This window comes from Anneissia japonica, unplaced genomic scaffold (genome assembly GCF_011630105.1).
Source record: "Anneissia japonica isolate Jap-2015-1 unplaced genomic scaffold, ASM1163010v1 scaffold724_len3256291_cov202, whole genome shotgun sequence".
Lineage (NCBI taxonomy): Eukaryota > Metazoa > Echinodermata > Crinoidea > Comatulida > Comatulidae > Anneissia > Anneissia japonica.
Window position 1 is genome coordinate 252174 of NW_022744966.1, and position 16479 is coordinate 268652.

The window sequence follows — 16479 nt, forward strand, 5'->3', positions numbered from 1 at the left end:
TATTTACTTGTTCTTTCTATCGTTTTAATTTAAATTTTGTGAGTATTTGCTCAGTCAGCTTGCCAGATAGTAAAAAAAAAAAAAACTCCATACATTCTTATCATTTATTATATATAAGTTTAACAAATGGTACAAAAATAAAAAGTATATAAATTACAAAACCATAGTAAATACTGTATATTAACATAGGCCTAACACATTTAAATTTATTGTTTATAGTCATCTAATTCAGTCGGCTTGCCAGATAGTTAAAAAAAAAACTCCATACATTCTTATCATTTATTATATATGGTATATAATAAATATAATTTACAGAACCTCAATTTTATGTATGGTACGGGACCGGAGGGTGTATGTAAATCGGGGGATTCGTAAAATAGAGGTTGGGTTAAATTTGTGGTAACCTTTGACCTAATAAGTACATAACGCTCAATATACGTATGTGAACGAACGATGTTACCTAGCTAGGCTAGACCAAGCCTCTAGGCCTACGAATAAAACCATGTGTTTAGTGTTTTTATTCATCACTTTACGATGTCATAATAAAGTGTTCAAATAAAACCGTGTGTCTAGCGTATTAATTCATCACTTTATATCTTTTATTTAACTAAAGAACATGAAAATATTGTAAGATTACCTATACGACAAAGGTATAACTTGGGAATTCCCCTTCGTGCCTACTTTAAACAACAGAGCTGTGGTGTTGTCTGGGCCTGTTGAGACAAACTAAACCCATGGGCGCTGCACTGGGCGAGCCAACCAATTAGCGTTCGTGTACGTGAAACAGCAACCATGTGCACTGCACTGGGCGAGCCTACCAATTAGCGTTCGTGTACAAAACTATGCCTATTCAGCTTTGTGTAGAAAATTCGACCAGACAAGTGTTTCCATGGTTTGCCACACGAAGCTAAGGAAGAAAGCAATTATTTTGAGAACCATCGATAGTTGTTCATCTCACTCAGTTCACGTGGTTTTAGATTATAACAACCCGGTATTAGATTCAACCAACGTTGCTGTTTAATGAAAATACATTGCATTATGGTTTGTTTATTGTTATAGTCTTTTTACTTATGGTTGCTCTGAAAATGACCGTTTGTTTTGAATATTTTCGGGGTTTTTGATGACGTCATCGTCAATAAGAGGCGTATGTAAAACCGAGGGTTCGTGTAACTGGGGTACGTAAAAACGAGGCTCTACTGTAATTAAATAATTTAACAAAATAGTACAAATAACGAATAAGTTAATTGAAATACGCCGCAAACCAAACGTAAAAAATAATCAAGTTATTACATTTTTAATACGATTTTGCATGACTATAAACAATAAATTTAAATGTGTTAGTCCTATGTTATTATACAGTATTTACTATGGTTTTATAATTTATATATTTTTATTTTTGTACTATTTGTTAAACTTACATATAATAAATAATTTAATTAAATAATTTAACCAAATATTACAAATAACGAATAAGTTAATTGAAATACGCCGCAAACCAAACGTAAATAAACACATTTTTAATACAATTTTGCAATTTATACAACTTTATAAAAATGTAGTAGGGGTCTACATAAAAATATCAAAATTCTAATTTTCAATTACACAATTAGGCTATACATCACGAACGGCAATACGAGCAAATCAACGACTGACAAGACTGTGGGATGAATATGTAGCTGGTATCCAGGGGGTTCATTCATTGATGACATCGGCAAGCCGACTACATTCACTGAGAGACGCACTTGGCGTTCCATAGAAATTACCGGCGGCTCAACCGGTCATATCCCATCATGTGGTACCTACCTATTCCCTACCTTGGCTGGGATGTCTTTGTAATAATAGGCCTAATTATGGCTCAGTTTTTTCTGCAGTTAATGGATCACACCTGACCCAGGCCAAGCCAATATATAGGCCCCCCTCCCCCTAGGTTAGGCCCTAGCCTAGCTAAGCCTCATAGGCTAGCCTAGGCAAGGTATGGCAGTTTATTATGAACCTAGGCCTAGGGCCTAGGTCCTGGGGAAGGTGAGCATGTCACAGATCACATGCCATGTGATCTGTTTATTATTTTTCATGAATCGGTAAATGTCCTTTCATTAAAATTCAGAGTTCTAACATTTATTCATAAAGTTCCACATATTATAGTGAATTTAAGGAACAGTGCTACAGTTTACAACACGATTACTCACAGATTTATGGTCTAAGTGTTTAAGAGGTTTCCAGGCTTGATCCTACAATTCAACTCCTCTCTCAGGAAATTTACCAATTACTTCATTTTTTCGAAATGGCGCCGTTCAATATTTTTCGTGAACTAAATTTGAACATTCGGTTTTTGACCTTTGAATATTTCTCTAATAAACTCTATTATTTTCCATATAAACGCCAATAAATGTATAGCCCATATATCTAAATAAATATATTCATATTTAATTAAACATTGCTATTAGGTGAATATTAATTTACTAATATTTATATACGAAACATATTTTTAAATAAAATTGTAAGTAAGGAGCCTGGAAATCGGAAGGAAGCACGTGATTTTTGACCAATCAACTTCAGCTTAGAAAAGGCCGCCATATTGATAGAAATTCACAAAGTACATCGTTGGTTCTTATCATAAAATATTAGGTTTTATGATCATTTCATTCCACGTCGATATCATTGTGACGTGGAGTGAATATTTCTGCTACTATGGAAAGTAAAGGTGGTGGAAAAATTCAACGAAAACGTGCTCGGGCAACGGCTAAGCCGTACTCTAGGGCGACGACATCGAGCACGCGGGAAACAAGTTCATCATCAGGTCACCGAATCGGTGCGGATACGAATCAGGTAAGATGGCATGTGTGTGCCTAGATATAAATGACATATCACCCGCTTTTAAAAATCGATTCACTGCTCATTTTTAAATTTTAAGTGCTTTAAAGTTATTTTAAAATCCACATTACAATATTTCAAGAGGTAAATAGTTACAACGCATGTAATGACAAGAAGTATTAGTTTTTGCATCATCCACCATGTTGAACTGAGTGAGTGAGTGATGATGCTGATGATGTGACATCATGCATTTTTGGATGTTGCTGAAGTAACTTAAGTTCTTGCCCTTAGTAATTGAAAGAGGCATTGATTTTGATTTTAAGATTGTTAAGATATAAACCTAGGCCATATCTGGTCCCTGTGATATTCCAACATTTTAACTGAAAGAAAGCAAGACTGAAGTTGACGGGGATCAAGCGATCTCCACCAATTTCTGGCACCAACCAATCAACATGTCATGCTTAGTGTAAAATCTTCGGAAAACTATCCAGGTCATAAAATCTTGTTCCTGTCTGGGCTTTCCTATTTTGTAATAAAGTGAACAATAATTAAAGAAAGTTGAATTTGTAATGTCATGTCATGAGAATGAAAGTTTCTAAACATGTTTTGTGTCTTTCTTTTTTAAGAATATCATCACAAGAAAAGTAATCACAATTTATGACTTGTATAGCAGTCATGTGTCATTAAATTCATTATCATTGTGCCATCAACATAGACCTACTACCATTGCATGTTGAGGACACTAATTACAGCCAGAAATTATTGCAATTTTTTCTGCGTGCAGGCTTCATAGCTACATCGTAGCCTGATATAAACAATCTAAGCAAGGCTACGAAGCGAACCTATGAAGCGAAAGTGTCTTGTTTATTTGTGTGTGCAGAAAGACTGCTGTAGCTTCCAGCAATAAACTATGTATTACTGGGTCAAATATGGAGTTGTTTTTCAATAAGAAAAATGTACACTTGATTTGATGAGAGTCTCCCCTTCCACTCGCTGTCAACGACCGGAACTTGTTTATACTGCTGTATTGTTTTTTAATTAATTAGCCTAGGGCCTAGCCTATTTTTTATTTACAATTATTTTACCTCTCAACTGTCAAAAAATGATGTCTTCAATAACAATAAACACATGTGAAATAATTGTTCATCAAATATTTTTTAGTCTTAATTTAGTAAGATAAATATAAAGGAGAGTTAATATCCGTTAATTGTAAAATTATTGAATGTCGCATGGAAAACCCAATGTAAAAAACAGACTCGGCAAATTGCCAGTTCATATTGTCAAACCCGAAATCCAGCAGCAGGCAGTGTTCACGCCAATCAGAACACAGTAAAGTGTGTTAAAGGTTAACCTTGTTGCAAATGTTGAAAAGCGATTAAAAAATGAAGGAAATGCGGTCCAGCATGACTAGCCTTAATTAGGCAAGGTAGTGATTTCTATAGTTCCATTAGTATTGGATCGCTTTGCAGGTTCTGCTCAAATTACGGTAAACAAACACAACGTATGTGAAAATCTTAATACTTCGTACATGATTTTTCATCGATATTATTATTTGAAAGAAGATAATGCCTACTGCCAGAACCATAATATCGGATCAAAATACTCCGAATTGGAAAGTTAACCATTATTTCAATATTGTTTATGTATAGTTTTGTATTTCATTATTGTTTACGCATTGTTAGCCCGATAATCTAGCCTACAATCATTGCAAAGCTAATTAAAATAACACTGACCTTCGTAGTGGTTCGTAGCTACGTTAAAAACGGTACCTACGGGCATGCTACGAGCAGGTTATTATTGTTCATGCGCTGATACGAAGCGATAATTCACGGCTGTACTGTACTGTCTGTAAAGTATTTTAATTGTGAAGGGAATAATACATCCTGGGATGAGGGATAATGTCTATACTATAAAGTGATACATTAAAATCTTACTCAAATTTGTACAGAAAATCGCCAGGAAAATGGGTATGCAGAGTCGTAACTACTGGCACAGTACGTTGGTTAGGCCTACATATTAAGAGATAGGCCAGTGCCTAATTCTGCGCGGAAATAGATAGATTTTTAAATTTTTGTGCAACGAATAGATAGATTTTTAAATTTTTGTGCAACGGATGTATTCCCCATGCAGGCTTTTTTCTGGGCGGATACATCGAAAACTAACTCAAATCTTGAGTGTAAAAAATGATAGTAATGGATATGTAGGATCATAAATAGGCCTAGAGTATGCATAGTGTTAAAGACAGGCCAAGGCCTAAATATATGAAAAATTTGCGCTGAATCCAGCCCTTGTTTTTTTTTAATGCAAAGACAGATTTTCTGTAGGCCTAAATTATTGTGCAGGAAGTAAGACTAAGCTCAAGTTCATAATCTGGCTAGAAGAAACTTTGTCCGACTTCTATTTTTTATTGTATTTTTTTACAATGTATCAAGGTTGAAGTTTATTTCATTACAGATGTTATATCTAGTAATGTTGCACATGTTCAGTTAGCATGTTTTAGAACTTTATGCTCAAAATAATAGTAAAAATAACAGCCGTCTGTCTTCTAATAGCCAGCTTGACCTAACATTAAAATATAGTTACCAAGAAGTCCGGACCATGTGGTTGTCGTGCATCACTGATTTCCAGGGCAAGCTAATTGTTCCAACAGCTTAAGCAAACGATATTATTAAAATATGTCATGGTCATCTTTATTCACCTCTGTTAGAGAATATTCACTTCCTGTTGTATAATTACTGGCATCACTTTAACATTTTTTTTGTTTAGGCAATTGGCTAAAGTAAAAAAAAAAAAATTTTTAGCCAATTGAAGCTGTCTTTATCCAAAAAAAAAGGAATAGAAAATGTTATTTGATAGGCAAATTCATATTTTAGAACACAATTGAAGAGGTAATTTGAAAGTTTGCTGAATATACGCCTATTACAAATGCTGAACAAATTATGTAGGCCTAGGCCTGTACAGTCACATTGTGTGTGGGGAGCTATGAGTGGTTTACTAGACTACAGTATATTCAAAATTTGCTTGGGGCCTGATCGTCCACACCAGTTGAGCCCGATCATCCATACCAGTTGGGCCCGATCGTATGTTACCCAACGCTTTTACCTCGATAATCAAGAACGTACATGATCTAGGCCCTGCGGCTAGGCTAGCCTTGTTTGCGAGATTTTTCTTTCGACAACACAAGTACGTACGCTGTGTAAAAAACTGACCCACGAGCATTCTTAAATTATTACACAAATTATTTAAATGTATTTTACGCATTTGATGATAACACGAAGTCACTGGGATACTAGGGTAATCCTCTTTCGACCTCCATCAACATCGCATCGGCCCTCGTGTTGTAGTGAAAAAACCCAAGCTACATGGTGGCACCTTTAGTCTACGTCATACAGCCGCTGTTCTGCATCTACCGCGTTAAAATCACAATTACAAATAAAAAAATAACTTGAGAGGCACGCAATGTCATTTGCAGCAAGACTACTCATACAACACAAATAAGCATTGCATGGAGTTAGTGAAAAATGGAGCTGAAATGAAAAAAAAAACGATGTTTTTTCGCAAGTATTTAAAACTTTTTTTAATTTTAGGCTTTCGCCAAAATGGCTAAATCAGTTGGTGTTTTTTTTTGCCAATCCAAAATAGTTTTCGCCCATGGCGATTTAGTGAGCTGTTAGCGTGAGCCCAGAATTATCAATATAATTTAGATAATATCTAAACAGTAGGATACGATAATTAATTTATATCGTTTTTTTTAGTCATTTATGGGTTTAGTGTTAAAAATTGTGTTTAAAGTTTTTAATGCTGAACTATAGATGATGCTTCAGCATCCATGATAAACACAAATTATGAAAAAGGTGCATTTTAGGGTGAAGGTCATGTATTGCATAAGTCAGCATTGTTATGCCACCATAGTGTATAAAACAAAAGTGATAGAAGAAATTGGCTGTGATAAACCATTGGTGATCCGCTTCTCGAGCGGATCTCCTCTTGTTCAACTTAGAATTAGTTTGACTACTGAAAAGCTGTTTCTGATTTGGTGTAAGAAAAATGTATTCACTCGCTTTTGTTTTTATAATTACAATCATCTGGAAGCCACCTAAGTAAGGGGTTGCATGTAAGTTTATACTGTATTTATATTGCATAAAATGCTTGCACCTAGGCAGACCTGCCAACCGGAAATTGGGATGATCCCGATTAAATCAGGACCATCCCGATTTCCGATGTCAAAAAATCGAGACATCCCTAATATTAGTCTGTAGTACCTCGGGTATACTCCCATCCATCCCCCCCCCCCCCCCCCCAACACCCCCCCGGCCCGATTTTGGGGAGTGGGATTATACATGGGATTCCCTTTTTCATGAACAGAACGAAAATGTTGATAGTTTTGTGAGGTGGCAGATGCATTTCAACAATTGCCCTACGATGCAGTGGCCTATCCAAAACTATTCCGGCGAAGAAATCAGTCGTTACTCCAGCATCAAAGTAAGAGAACACCTTGATTGTAGTTTAGAAGGCCTTGGTCGTATCTCTTGCTAGGCCAGCCTTTGCCTAAACTTGTTTTTTTGCATGATGTAACAATTATTTTTAGCAGTGAATCTCAGTGGAACACGTGAGACTTCATGCTGTGAATTAACAATCCTATCAGCCAACTGGGCGGGTCTCTGGGGCGAACCGCTGTATTGTCTATTTTTAGCTACAGCTGTGGAACATGCGAGACTTTACGCTGTGAATTAATGATCCAGTCAGCCCACTAGGCGTGTCTCTTTAGGGACAGACCGCGGTGTTGTCTATTTTTAGCCACGGTTATTTTTAGTGACAGTATAAACAACAAAAGAATTATACAAAAATGGGTTTTGTCAACTTCACGGCGACCAATGTCTTTTCTAAGCAATTGGAAGAGTTTCAAGTCGGCAGAATTCAGTTGTGGGTGGGATTATACCCGAGGTGGGACTATACCGGGGAACTACGGTTTCGTAGCAATAGTGACTGAGAGAGTTTTCTCTGTTGTTCAAAAAAAAAAAAAGGCTAAGCATCGAGCTAGCATGGACACAAAAATTGTAAGGGCTTTAATGATACACAAGCTGGCAATGTTGAACAGAGTGTCATTCAGCTGGGCTAAATAGTGGTGTTAGGAGATCAGCAAAATAAGCAACATGCCGTGGCCTTTATGGTAAAGTCTGTAGGCCTGATTAAAATGTAGCTTAAATATTTGTGTTGGTTTTGAGGTAAATAAACAGTACATTTGAAATTAAGTAACTCTGTTTTTTTATTAAAAGCCACTGTACATGAATTAAGATAATACATCTTACAAATTGTTTGGGATGAGGGTGTGGCACCGATTATGCCTCAGGCTGAAACATAGCTTGAGCTACTTTACAGTCTGTCTAACAATGCAAGGTGGGTTAGCTACGCATAGCCAGCAAGATTGGTCAGCATGTGGTTTGAACTCCTGACCACAAGTTCAATAACCGGAATGAAAATCGAAGAGCCAAACCGCCTTCACCCTTGCTTACGAACTGCGAATGTGTCAAGCATGGATTTTTTTGAATGGGCTTCTTTTCCAGATGGGCTTCTTTTCAAGGTCATTTTGCAAAGTAAAGAGAGGGGGATTTTCAAAATGAATGCTGTAAATTTTGGAAATTACTACTATAAAATCAATAAATAGAACCTGCAAAGGGATCCAATACTAATGAAAGTATAGAAATCACTACCTTACCGAATTAAAGCTAGTCATGCTGGACCGCATTTTCTTGTTTTTTACTCATTGTCACTCACAGCTTTTCAATGTTTACCACCTTTAACATACTTTACTGTGTTCTGATTGGCACGCATGCTAGATGCTAGATTTTCGGGGTTGACAAGATGAAGTGGCAGTTCGCTAAGTTTTATTTTCCTTTGGGTTTTCCATGTGACATTTGTTAATTTTACAATCAACGGATGTTAACTCTCCTTTATATTTATTATTTATCTTACTAAATCAAGACTACAAAATATTATTTGAACTTTCCTTTCACATTTGTGTATTGTTGTTTCGGACATCATTTTTTGACAGTTAAAAGAGGTAAAATAATTGTAAATAAAAAATAGGATAGGCCCTAGGCTAATTAATAAAAAAAAATAATATCAGCAGTACAAACAAGTTTCTATCCTCGGCAGCGAGTGGAAGGAAAGACTTCCATGAATTTAAGTGTACGTTTTTCTTATAAAACAGCTTCATACTTTAAAATAACGGTCTAAACTCGTGCTTGTCATTCACAAATGATCAACCAATACATTGTTTATTCCAGTAAACTACAGCAGTCTTTCTGCACATACAAATAAACAACATGCTATTGCTTTGTAGGTTCGCTAAGTAGGCTTACTTAAATTGTTTATATCAGGCTACAATGTATCTGTGAAGCTTGCACACTGGAAAAATTGCAATAATTTCCGGCTGTACTGTATTAACCGGCATTAAATCACCTAAACTTCTGTGTAAACCAAGCATGTTTTTGATTTATTTTGTTTCTTTGAAATGCATGTACAGTGTATGTACTATGGAAAGAAGCCCATGCTATCTTAAAAAGGAGCCCTCAGTGGTCTTCTTTTCAAGGCTACTTTTGCACACTAAAGAGGGAACTTCCTCTCCAGGTTAAGCCCATTGATGATCTGTTCAAGGTTTTACCTGTATTTCAAAGTTGAACTCATTTTATGTGTTATGTTAGTTGGCAGTAAACAATAAAGAAGTTTCTAGAATGAAAAAACTTGTAGCATGTAATGAAAATATTTGTAGAATGAAACAAGACACGCCCTGTTTTTACAGGCGAATTGTTTTACATCTAGTCTTTGATTGGAATTTCGAAGGCAAATCTTTTGTATTGTCTCATGGATAAAATTTTGTTACAGAAATTGTTGCTGTATCATTGGTAATAGTTGAGGTTAAATTACTTATTACAGTATTAATGAACTCCCATCTCCCTTTTTTCAGCACCCTTGTCCATTGTCAGGTTTGTTCCTTTAGGATGGAATGTCATGCCTGAATACATTGTCCAATTTTGGTCTGAAAGAAAAATATATTATACGAGTTTTAAGTGTAATTTAACCTACTGCACGCTGCTGAGCCACGCTTTAGAATTTCTTGGTTTACAGTAGTAAAGTACAACAGAATAGCGGAGCAATATTTTCGTCTTTTGTATTGTCCCATGGATACAAGATTTTGTTAAGTACAGTATGCAATTTGTATTATGGTAATAGTTGAGATTAATTTGCTTTACAGTATTAATGAACCCCATCTCCCTCTTTTCAGCACCCTTGTCCATTATCAGGTTTGTATAAGATAGAATGTGGTGCCTGGATACATTTTCCAATTTGAAAGAAAAATATACTGTACAAGTTTTGAAGTGTAATTTAACCTCCATACTGAGCCATTTTTTTAGAATTTCTAGGTCAGCTTTAAGTATAGTATAAGAGAATAGAGAAGTTGTGCATTATTTTCATCTTTGGATGTATTTTTTTGTTGACATGCGCATTTTGAGTCGTTTTTGTGGCAATTTAAATATTCTTACCAAACCAATATATCTGCCAAAATGTGTCATTTTGCAGTTCTTTCCCCATTGGAGATTTTTTTTTTGGCATGTAAAAGACCTACAAACTATAATACAGGAATTTTTCTTTTTTCTTTTGTATACCCAATCTAGGCACTAGAAATTGGTTAAAATTATTAAATACAATAAGGCTTAATTAGTTACAGTGCCCTAATTTTTGTGTTTTGTGATTTTTTTTTTTATGACTAAGAGAATGTTCTAGAATCTGGAAGAAAAATGCCTGGCTGGGTTGTTGGAAAAAAGCGCATCAAAGTTTTGTTAAATTTCAATCATTTTGAGTGAATGCAATGAAGTGTTAATTTGTGTTGGTTTGCCAAATATGGATCCAGTCAACGTGGAGGGGGAAATTAAACCACTTTTTGTAAATTCTATGATCCAAGTTTCGTATATTTTATATATATAGCTTTTTTTTTTTCAAGTCAATTGGGACTTCTGTAGCGTTCACAGCTTATGTATTTTTCTCGTGTGACACCCAGACACAACTGTTATGCCTATTATTGAATAATATTTCCAGTGTTTTTAACAACTTGTGCATGAAGCCATTAAATCGTCGTGTAAGCTTCACAGAGTCGAACCACATCAGAAGGGCAATATTTGCTGTACTTAAAAGAATGTATCCACTGCAAACAGGGCTAGATGCGTTCATGATGATATGACAAGAAAAGCAACAGCAACCCTCAAGATTTTAGATGCATCAGTTTAAATTCCTCAAACTATTCAGAAATATCAGAATTCTTTTTGCCATTGATTGAATGAAAGGTGTGAAAGACAGCCATCATTCAACTTCCCTTTAGAAATTTTGGTAAACTGCTATTACTATTAATTAAATTGATATTACCAAAAAGTATCCCTGAAAGTAACCGACAGCAGTTGTATCTTAAGGATACTCGTTAAAAATGAAATAAAAAAATATTGGGTTTATACCCTGTTGACGTGTATTATTTATTTTATTTTATTTCAATTCGCATTCATCAGCAGGTGGCCTGCTACTTACAGAATAGAAACAATAAACTGATACAAATAAACTATAGTTATACAATTATAACCAAGTCACAGTTTTAGAATAGGTTTAAGGACTATGAACTGCTGAGAATTTAGTTACAGTATGACATGAAATACTTTGAGAACAATAGGTTAGCATATCTAATAAACATTGAAATTACAATATAAGCAAAATTTTACTGCTGTTGCTCACCATAGCATCTAAAGTGTACGTTTGTGTTCCTGTATTATTTGAATTTTGCCATAATTTTATTTAATGTTGAACAAATGTTATTCTAAGCATGCATCATTTAATTTTGTATTCCAAATCTTCCAAAATGGGTACCCAAGTGCAATATTTGCATGTGGTTTTTACACAGAATTACAGTACTCTTGTACTTGGTCTTTACCTACATCATTAAATTATTAAAAAGTAATAAATGCATGGTATATTCAATCCAGGCACATTGACAGGGTGCATCTTTTGATTTTCTTTCAATTAGATATCTTTATTTTGTGACATGGTGTTAATTGCAAAACAATGTTCTTTCTTGCAGTCACTCCTTCAAAGATTTTCTAGTTCCGTTCTTGGATTTGTGACGCCTTCTTGGCTAACAAACTACTGGACATCATCGCAGAAAAATGACAAAGTAGCATCAAAAGCCGACCAATCTAAACGAGATGATGACAAGCCAGGCTGGCCACTACCTAAAGAACGACAGGATGTTGATGCACATGAAGAGATGCAGGGTGATGTGGATGTTGACATGGATGTGGTATATGTGCCTCAGAGTGCAGAGTCTAAAGGGACGCCATTTTCCTCTCAGAAACCACTGGGTACATCAACTCCTGTCGATGATTTTAATAACAGATTCAAAGGTAGCTATTCTTTTCATGGTAACATTGATTTGCTAAATTTGCTGATAATGTACTGATTCTAACCGATTATGAACACCTAATGTGGTCGAATAAATATGCTAATAGTAATAATATGCTAATAACAGCAATATTGATGGTGGTACAAGTAACAGTTCATTTTTTTTTTTGTTTTTTTTTTCACTTATTTTCATTTCACTTTCAGTCACCAGCAAGGACTTGCCATTTAGATTTTATATGTTATAATCAACAGGTTTACTTTGTCATTGAATTTCATTATTAAAAATAGTGCAAAAAGAGAGGATGACAAATTGCCATGTAACCCATTTCTGCATCATCTTCCCATATATTGGTTATATAATACTATTATCCTAGGTTTTCTCTCAGTCAATTCACTTTCTTTCATTCAGTATGTAAAGATGATGCATCTGATGTTTCCATGGCAACTAGCAGTGTTTCTATGATTCCACAAGTGGATATCACTGAACATCGGGACAATATATCCAGGAGTTCCTCATCTAAATTAGAAGGCAAGTTTATCTTCCTATCAATATGCTAGAGTCTTTTCATCAATTCTCTGTTGCCTTTAATCCATCTAATATTTTGTTTTTCTTGTGTTGTTGTTTCTTTATTTTGTCTCTGTTTCTTTTACTTAAATTTTCAAGGACATTTGTTGAAATCACACAGAGACCTAGTATTTTACACATGTTCACATATTACCATGTTCAGCAAACTACTAATTAGTATTCAAATAGGGAACCTATAAATTTAGTTAGCTATTCCATGCATTTAAAATAATCACATCTAAGCAATTGCATCACACATTCAGAAAGCTTCTGAAGGCCCAGTTGTGGGCCTTTTCAGAAGTTTTCTGAGAGTTTCATGTAATTTCATACAGTTAGGTAGAAAGATATACCTCCATGATTTTAGTAAGGAGTCTTCTGTAATTACTAATCTTAATGGTTTTGTGTTGTTTGTTTTTTTTTTATGTTCAGTCACAGAAAATAAACATAAAAAAAATAATACAAAATAGAGAACCAATGTAAAGCAGAAAGTCAACATCATCATTTTTACGTAAAAAAAAAAATCAAGCAATTTAAAAGCAACCAAGGAGAAAAACAGTGACAGAAGGGAGGAAAGAAGAGCAAAGGATGAACCTCTAAACCCGTGAAAATAAAAAGAGGAAATTTAAAAGTCGAAGCAGAAATCGCATCTCCAGTTGTCTCTTTGTGAGAAAATCCCTCGCAACATGCCTCATCAAGATAACAATTACAAATGTTACATAAACAAAGAGCATTGTTTTTATTAGAATACTCAGATTTGTTTGGCTCTAAAGATGTAATCATTGTTAAGCTTGTGTGGATTAACTTGTGTTACAAAACACATTGTTTTTTTTTTTCATTGTATTTTACTTCTTACTTAGTCTAAAGGTCATTGTTGTTTGTATCTCTAATTTTATCAGTTATAAGCAACATTAGTCAACTTCTTACGATGAACAAATTAGGGAAATATATCTTTCAAAGTTTTTATTTGAATTATTTTTCAGGTCTGTCCACAATATCAAATTTCGTGCGACAAATTTGTGTGATGCCTATATGGGTTTGATGATGTCATACTACACCCAAATATGGGCATATCACATTTATTTGTCACGTCATAGAGTTTGATCGTGTGGAATTGAGCTTTAAAGCGGTTGTATGCCCATATATAGTCAAGATGTGATGTCATCCTGACCATATTTAGGCATGTCAGGTTTTTGTCAAATAAAATTTGGTAGTCTAGACAGGACTTAAGAATTTAGATTGAATTCACAGGATTCTATGGAAACCCATGGTCCAGAATATTAATTTTTTTTGTTTTTTTTGTTGGCGTAGTCTGTTAGTATTTTACAAGACAGAAATGCATGCATATTAAAACAGGTCTGCATTCCTGTAAGATTTCAAAGATTATTAATTTCAAGTCCCTAAAAAAAACACCTCCAAAGTTATATTTTCAGGTGAAAAGGTATGTATGTTCATGGATTGTTGCCATGATGTGTTAGTTCTTGACAGTTTATTTCACTGTGGAATCTTAATGGACTTGTTACAGCCCTTTGATGTTGTACCTAATCAAAGAAGATGGCTGTCATAAGAAATCACCTATTGATTTAGCCACGGTTGAGTTTACTCACTGTTGGCAGAAATGTTGTCAACACTTAAGTAAATTTAGCCTTGTATTGCATCTTGTAAATAAATGTTACGGATTGTTATATGCTACAGTAGTTTATTTTGTAATGTATGGCTCATTTAAAAAAATTAAGTAGTTATTGTAATAATGGCCTTATTTTTTTTTTTAATCAAGAAAATATTTAGATAGGCCTATTATTATTATTTTTTTTTTCTTTTTGTCTGGTATTTGGTATCACAACCAAAGATTTTAACTCCCTATTCTGTTAAATTTTATTTGTTTGTCAGTTGCATCTCAGAAAATGAAACAAAAAACAATTTAAATTTTTTAAATTGGTTGAGCGGTTTAGATTTTATGAGCAGTTAAAGTCGTCTTCAAGGTAACGTGGACTTAGTCAAATTTCCGTAAGGTATCCCAATGAGAAATTTCAAATTCATTAATTGTGAATTCTCTCTTCATTTAATATGCAGAACTTACTGCACTGATCACTTTCCAGTTTAAATGAATGAAATCCAACATACCGTTCAAAAGTTATGGCCCATCAAAGTTGCCAAAAATGGGGGTCAAATGGTTAAAAAACGGCGTTTTTCATCAATTGCCATTTTGAGCATTTTTGGAGGACCATAACTTTAATTTTCACCAATCTGGTAGATCACATAGGGTTTTATGTGTCTATTTTTTTTGGGGACACTCTGCAATGTGGTTTTTAAAATAACAGCCCACGAGTATGGTCCCTCTGCATTTTTTGGCAATTTTTCGCAAATGTCTCAAAAATGTGCAAAATCGGCACTTTTTCAACGGCCTATATCTTCTTAACCACTGCATCAATCCACTTACTTTATTTTGCATTACAAAGAACGGTATATATATATATGGCCAGGGTCTACCTCAAATGTATTATAACATACTTAAATTAAATAAGATAAACCCCTAAAATAAAAATATCGCCAAAACATTTTAAAATGCAAAATCGGCAATGTTTGAAAAGTAATAAAAATGGTGTAAAAATTGTATATGTTGTAACCTTTTGTCATTTATGTTATTTTTTTGTTAATGTTTTACTATTTAAAGACTCACATAAATTAAATCAGTCAAATCAAGCTACATTAAAATTGGTTCAAAATTAGAAAATAAACAGGCATAATTTTCAATTTTGCTTGAAATATGTCACATCCATCACAGGAGAAAGAATCATTAGTCAGGCCAAACTGCATCATCAGAGGAGATAGAATCAAGTGAAAAGAACGCATGTGTTGTTCAACTCAATACTACACAGAATTGAAATATGAGTCAAAGTTGTTATCATACCTTTCAACATTTATTTGAATTGATCAATAATCAACTTTATTTTGGTATGTACAGTGCAATAAAGAAGAGAATCACCACCACTATCATTACTGATCATTGACAATATATACTGTTAAATTAATAGTATATATATATATTACAGAAACTTGTTTTGTACAGGTTTACTATGCAAGCCTCCTGTAACTGGCCTCCCTCTGCCTTTCCCAAACTCGATCTTTAAACTTTTGAAAACATCATCATCTGCAAAAACAATTAATATTATAAATTACATCTTCATCCATCATACATCTATCTAGCCTAGGCCTAATTAGCTAGGCATACTCAAGACTTATTTATTACTTACTTAAAACCACCAATAACTAGGCCCAATCTAGCAAGAATGGTCGCAGTGCAGTGATACGACTCGCGGAGTTCGCTTGTTGAGCAAGGCGAGAAAGCGACCATTCGTGACACCGTAGATGAGTAATATTTAGGCCTAGCATTTAAATCATTTATCTATATTAGCGGGCTGTTAAAACCCATGTTAATGATATAAAATTAAGAACTAATGTACTAGTGATATTATAATTAGTAATTCAGTCAAAATACTTACCAATCTCGCTAGCAATTTGTTCGAATTCCATCCTTTTTTCCCGATGCTTTTTCTCTCGCTAACCGTATTTTTCTCGCTCCCCAGAAGCGATCTGAAAATACCATTGGCACAGTCCATTTTTCTGGAGGGTGTAAATTTTGCTAAATACGCTAAAACCTGTGT

General features: G+C 34.4%; 2 protein-coding genes across 6 annotated transcripts in view; one reads left to right on the plus strand and one right to left on the minus strand.

The window, feature by feature from the left end:
* LOC117119798 (exportin-2-like) overlaps nucleotides 1-2326 on the minus strand; it is a gene marked incomplete in the record, with an annotated part of 42049 nt that extends 39723 nt beyond the window's left edge. The window contains 1 exon segment of the mRNA XM_033264714.1: nucleotides 2187-2326.
* A 202-nt stretch (nucleotides 2327-2528) lies between these two features.
* LOC117119864 (nuclear pore complex protein Nup153-like) overlaps nucleotides 2529-16479 on the plus strand; it is a 41380-nt gene continuing 27429 nt past the window's right edge. For all 5 annotated transcript variants that reach the window (XM_033264845.1, XM_033264846.1, XM_033264848.1 and 2 more), the window contains exons 1-3: nucleotides 2529-2826; nucleotides 11933-12254; nucleotides 12662-12781. In XM_033264845.1, coding sequence (XP_033120736.1) covers nucleotides 2689-2826; nucleotides 11933-12254; nucleotides 12662-12781 — 580 coding nt within the window. In that variant the 5' untranslated portion in view covers nucleotides 2529-2688. The remainder of the gene's footprint in view (nucleotides 2827-11932; nucleotides 12255-12661; nucleotides 12782-16479) is intronic.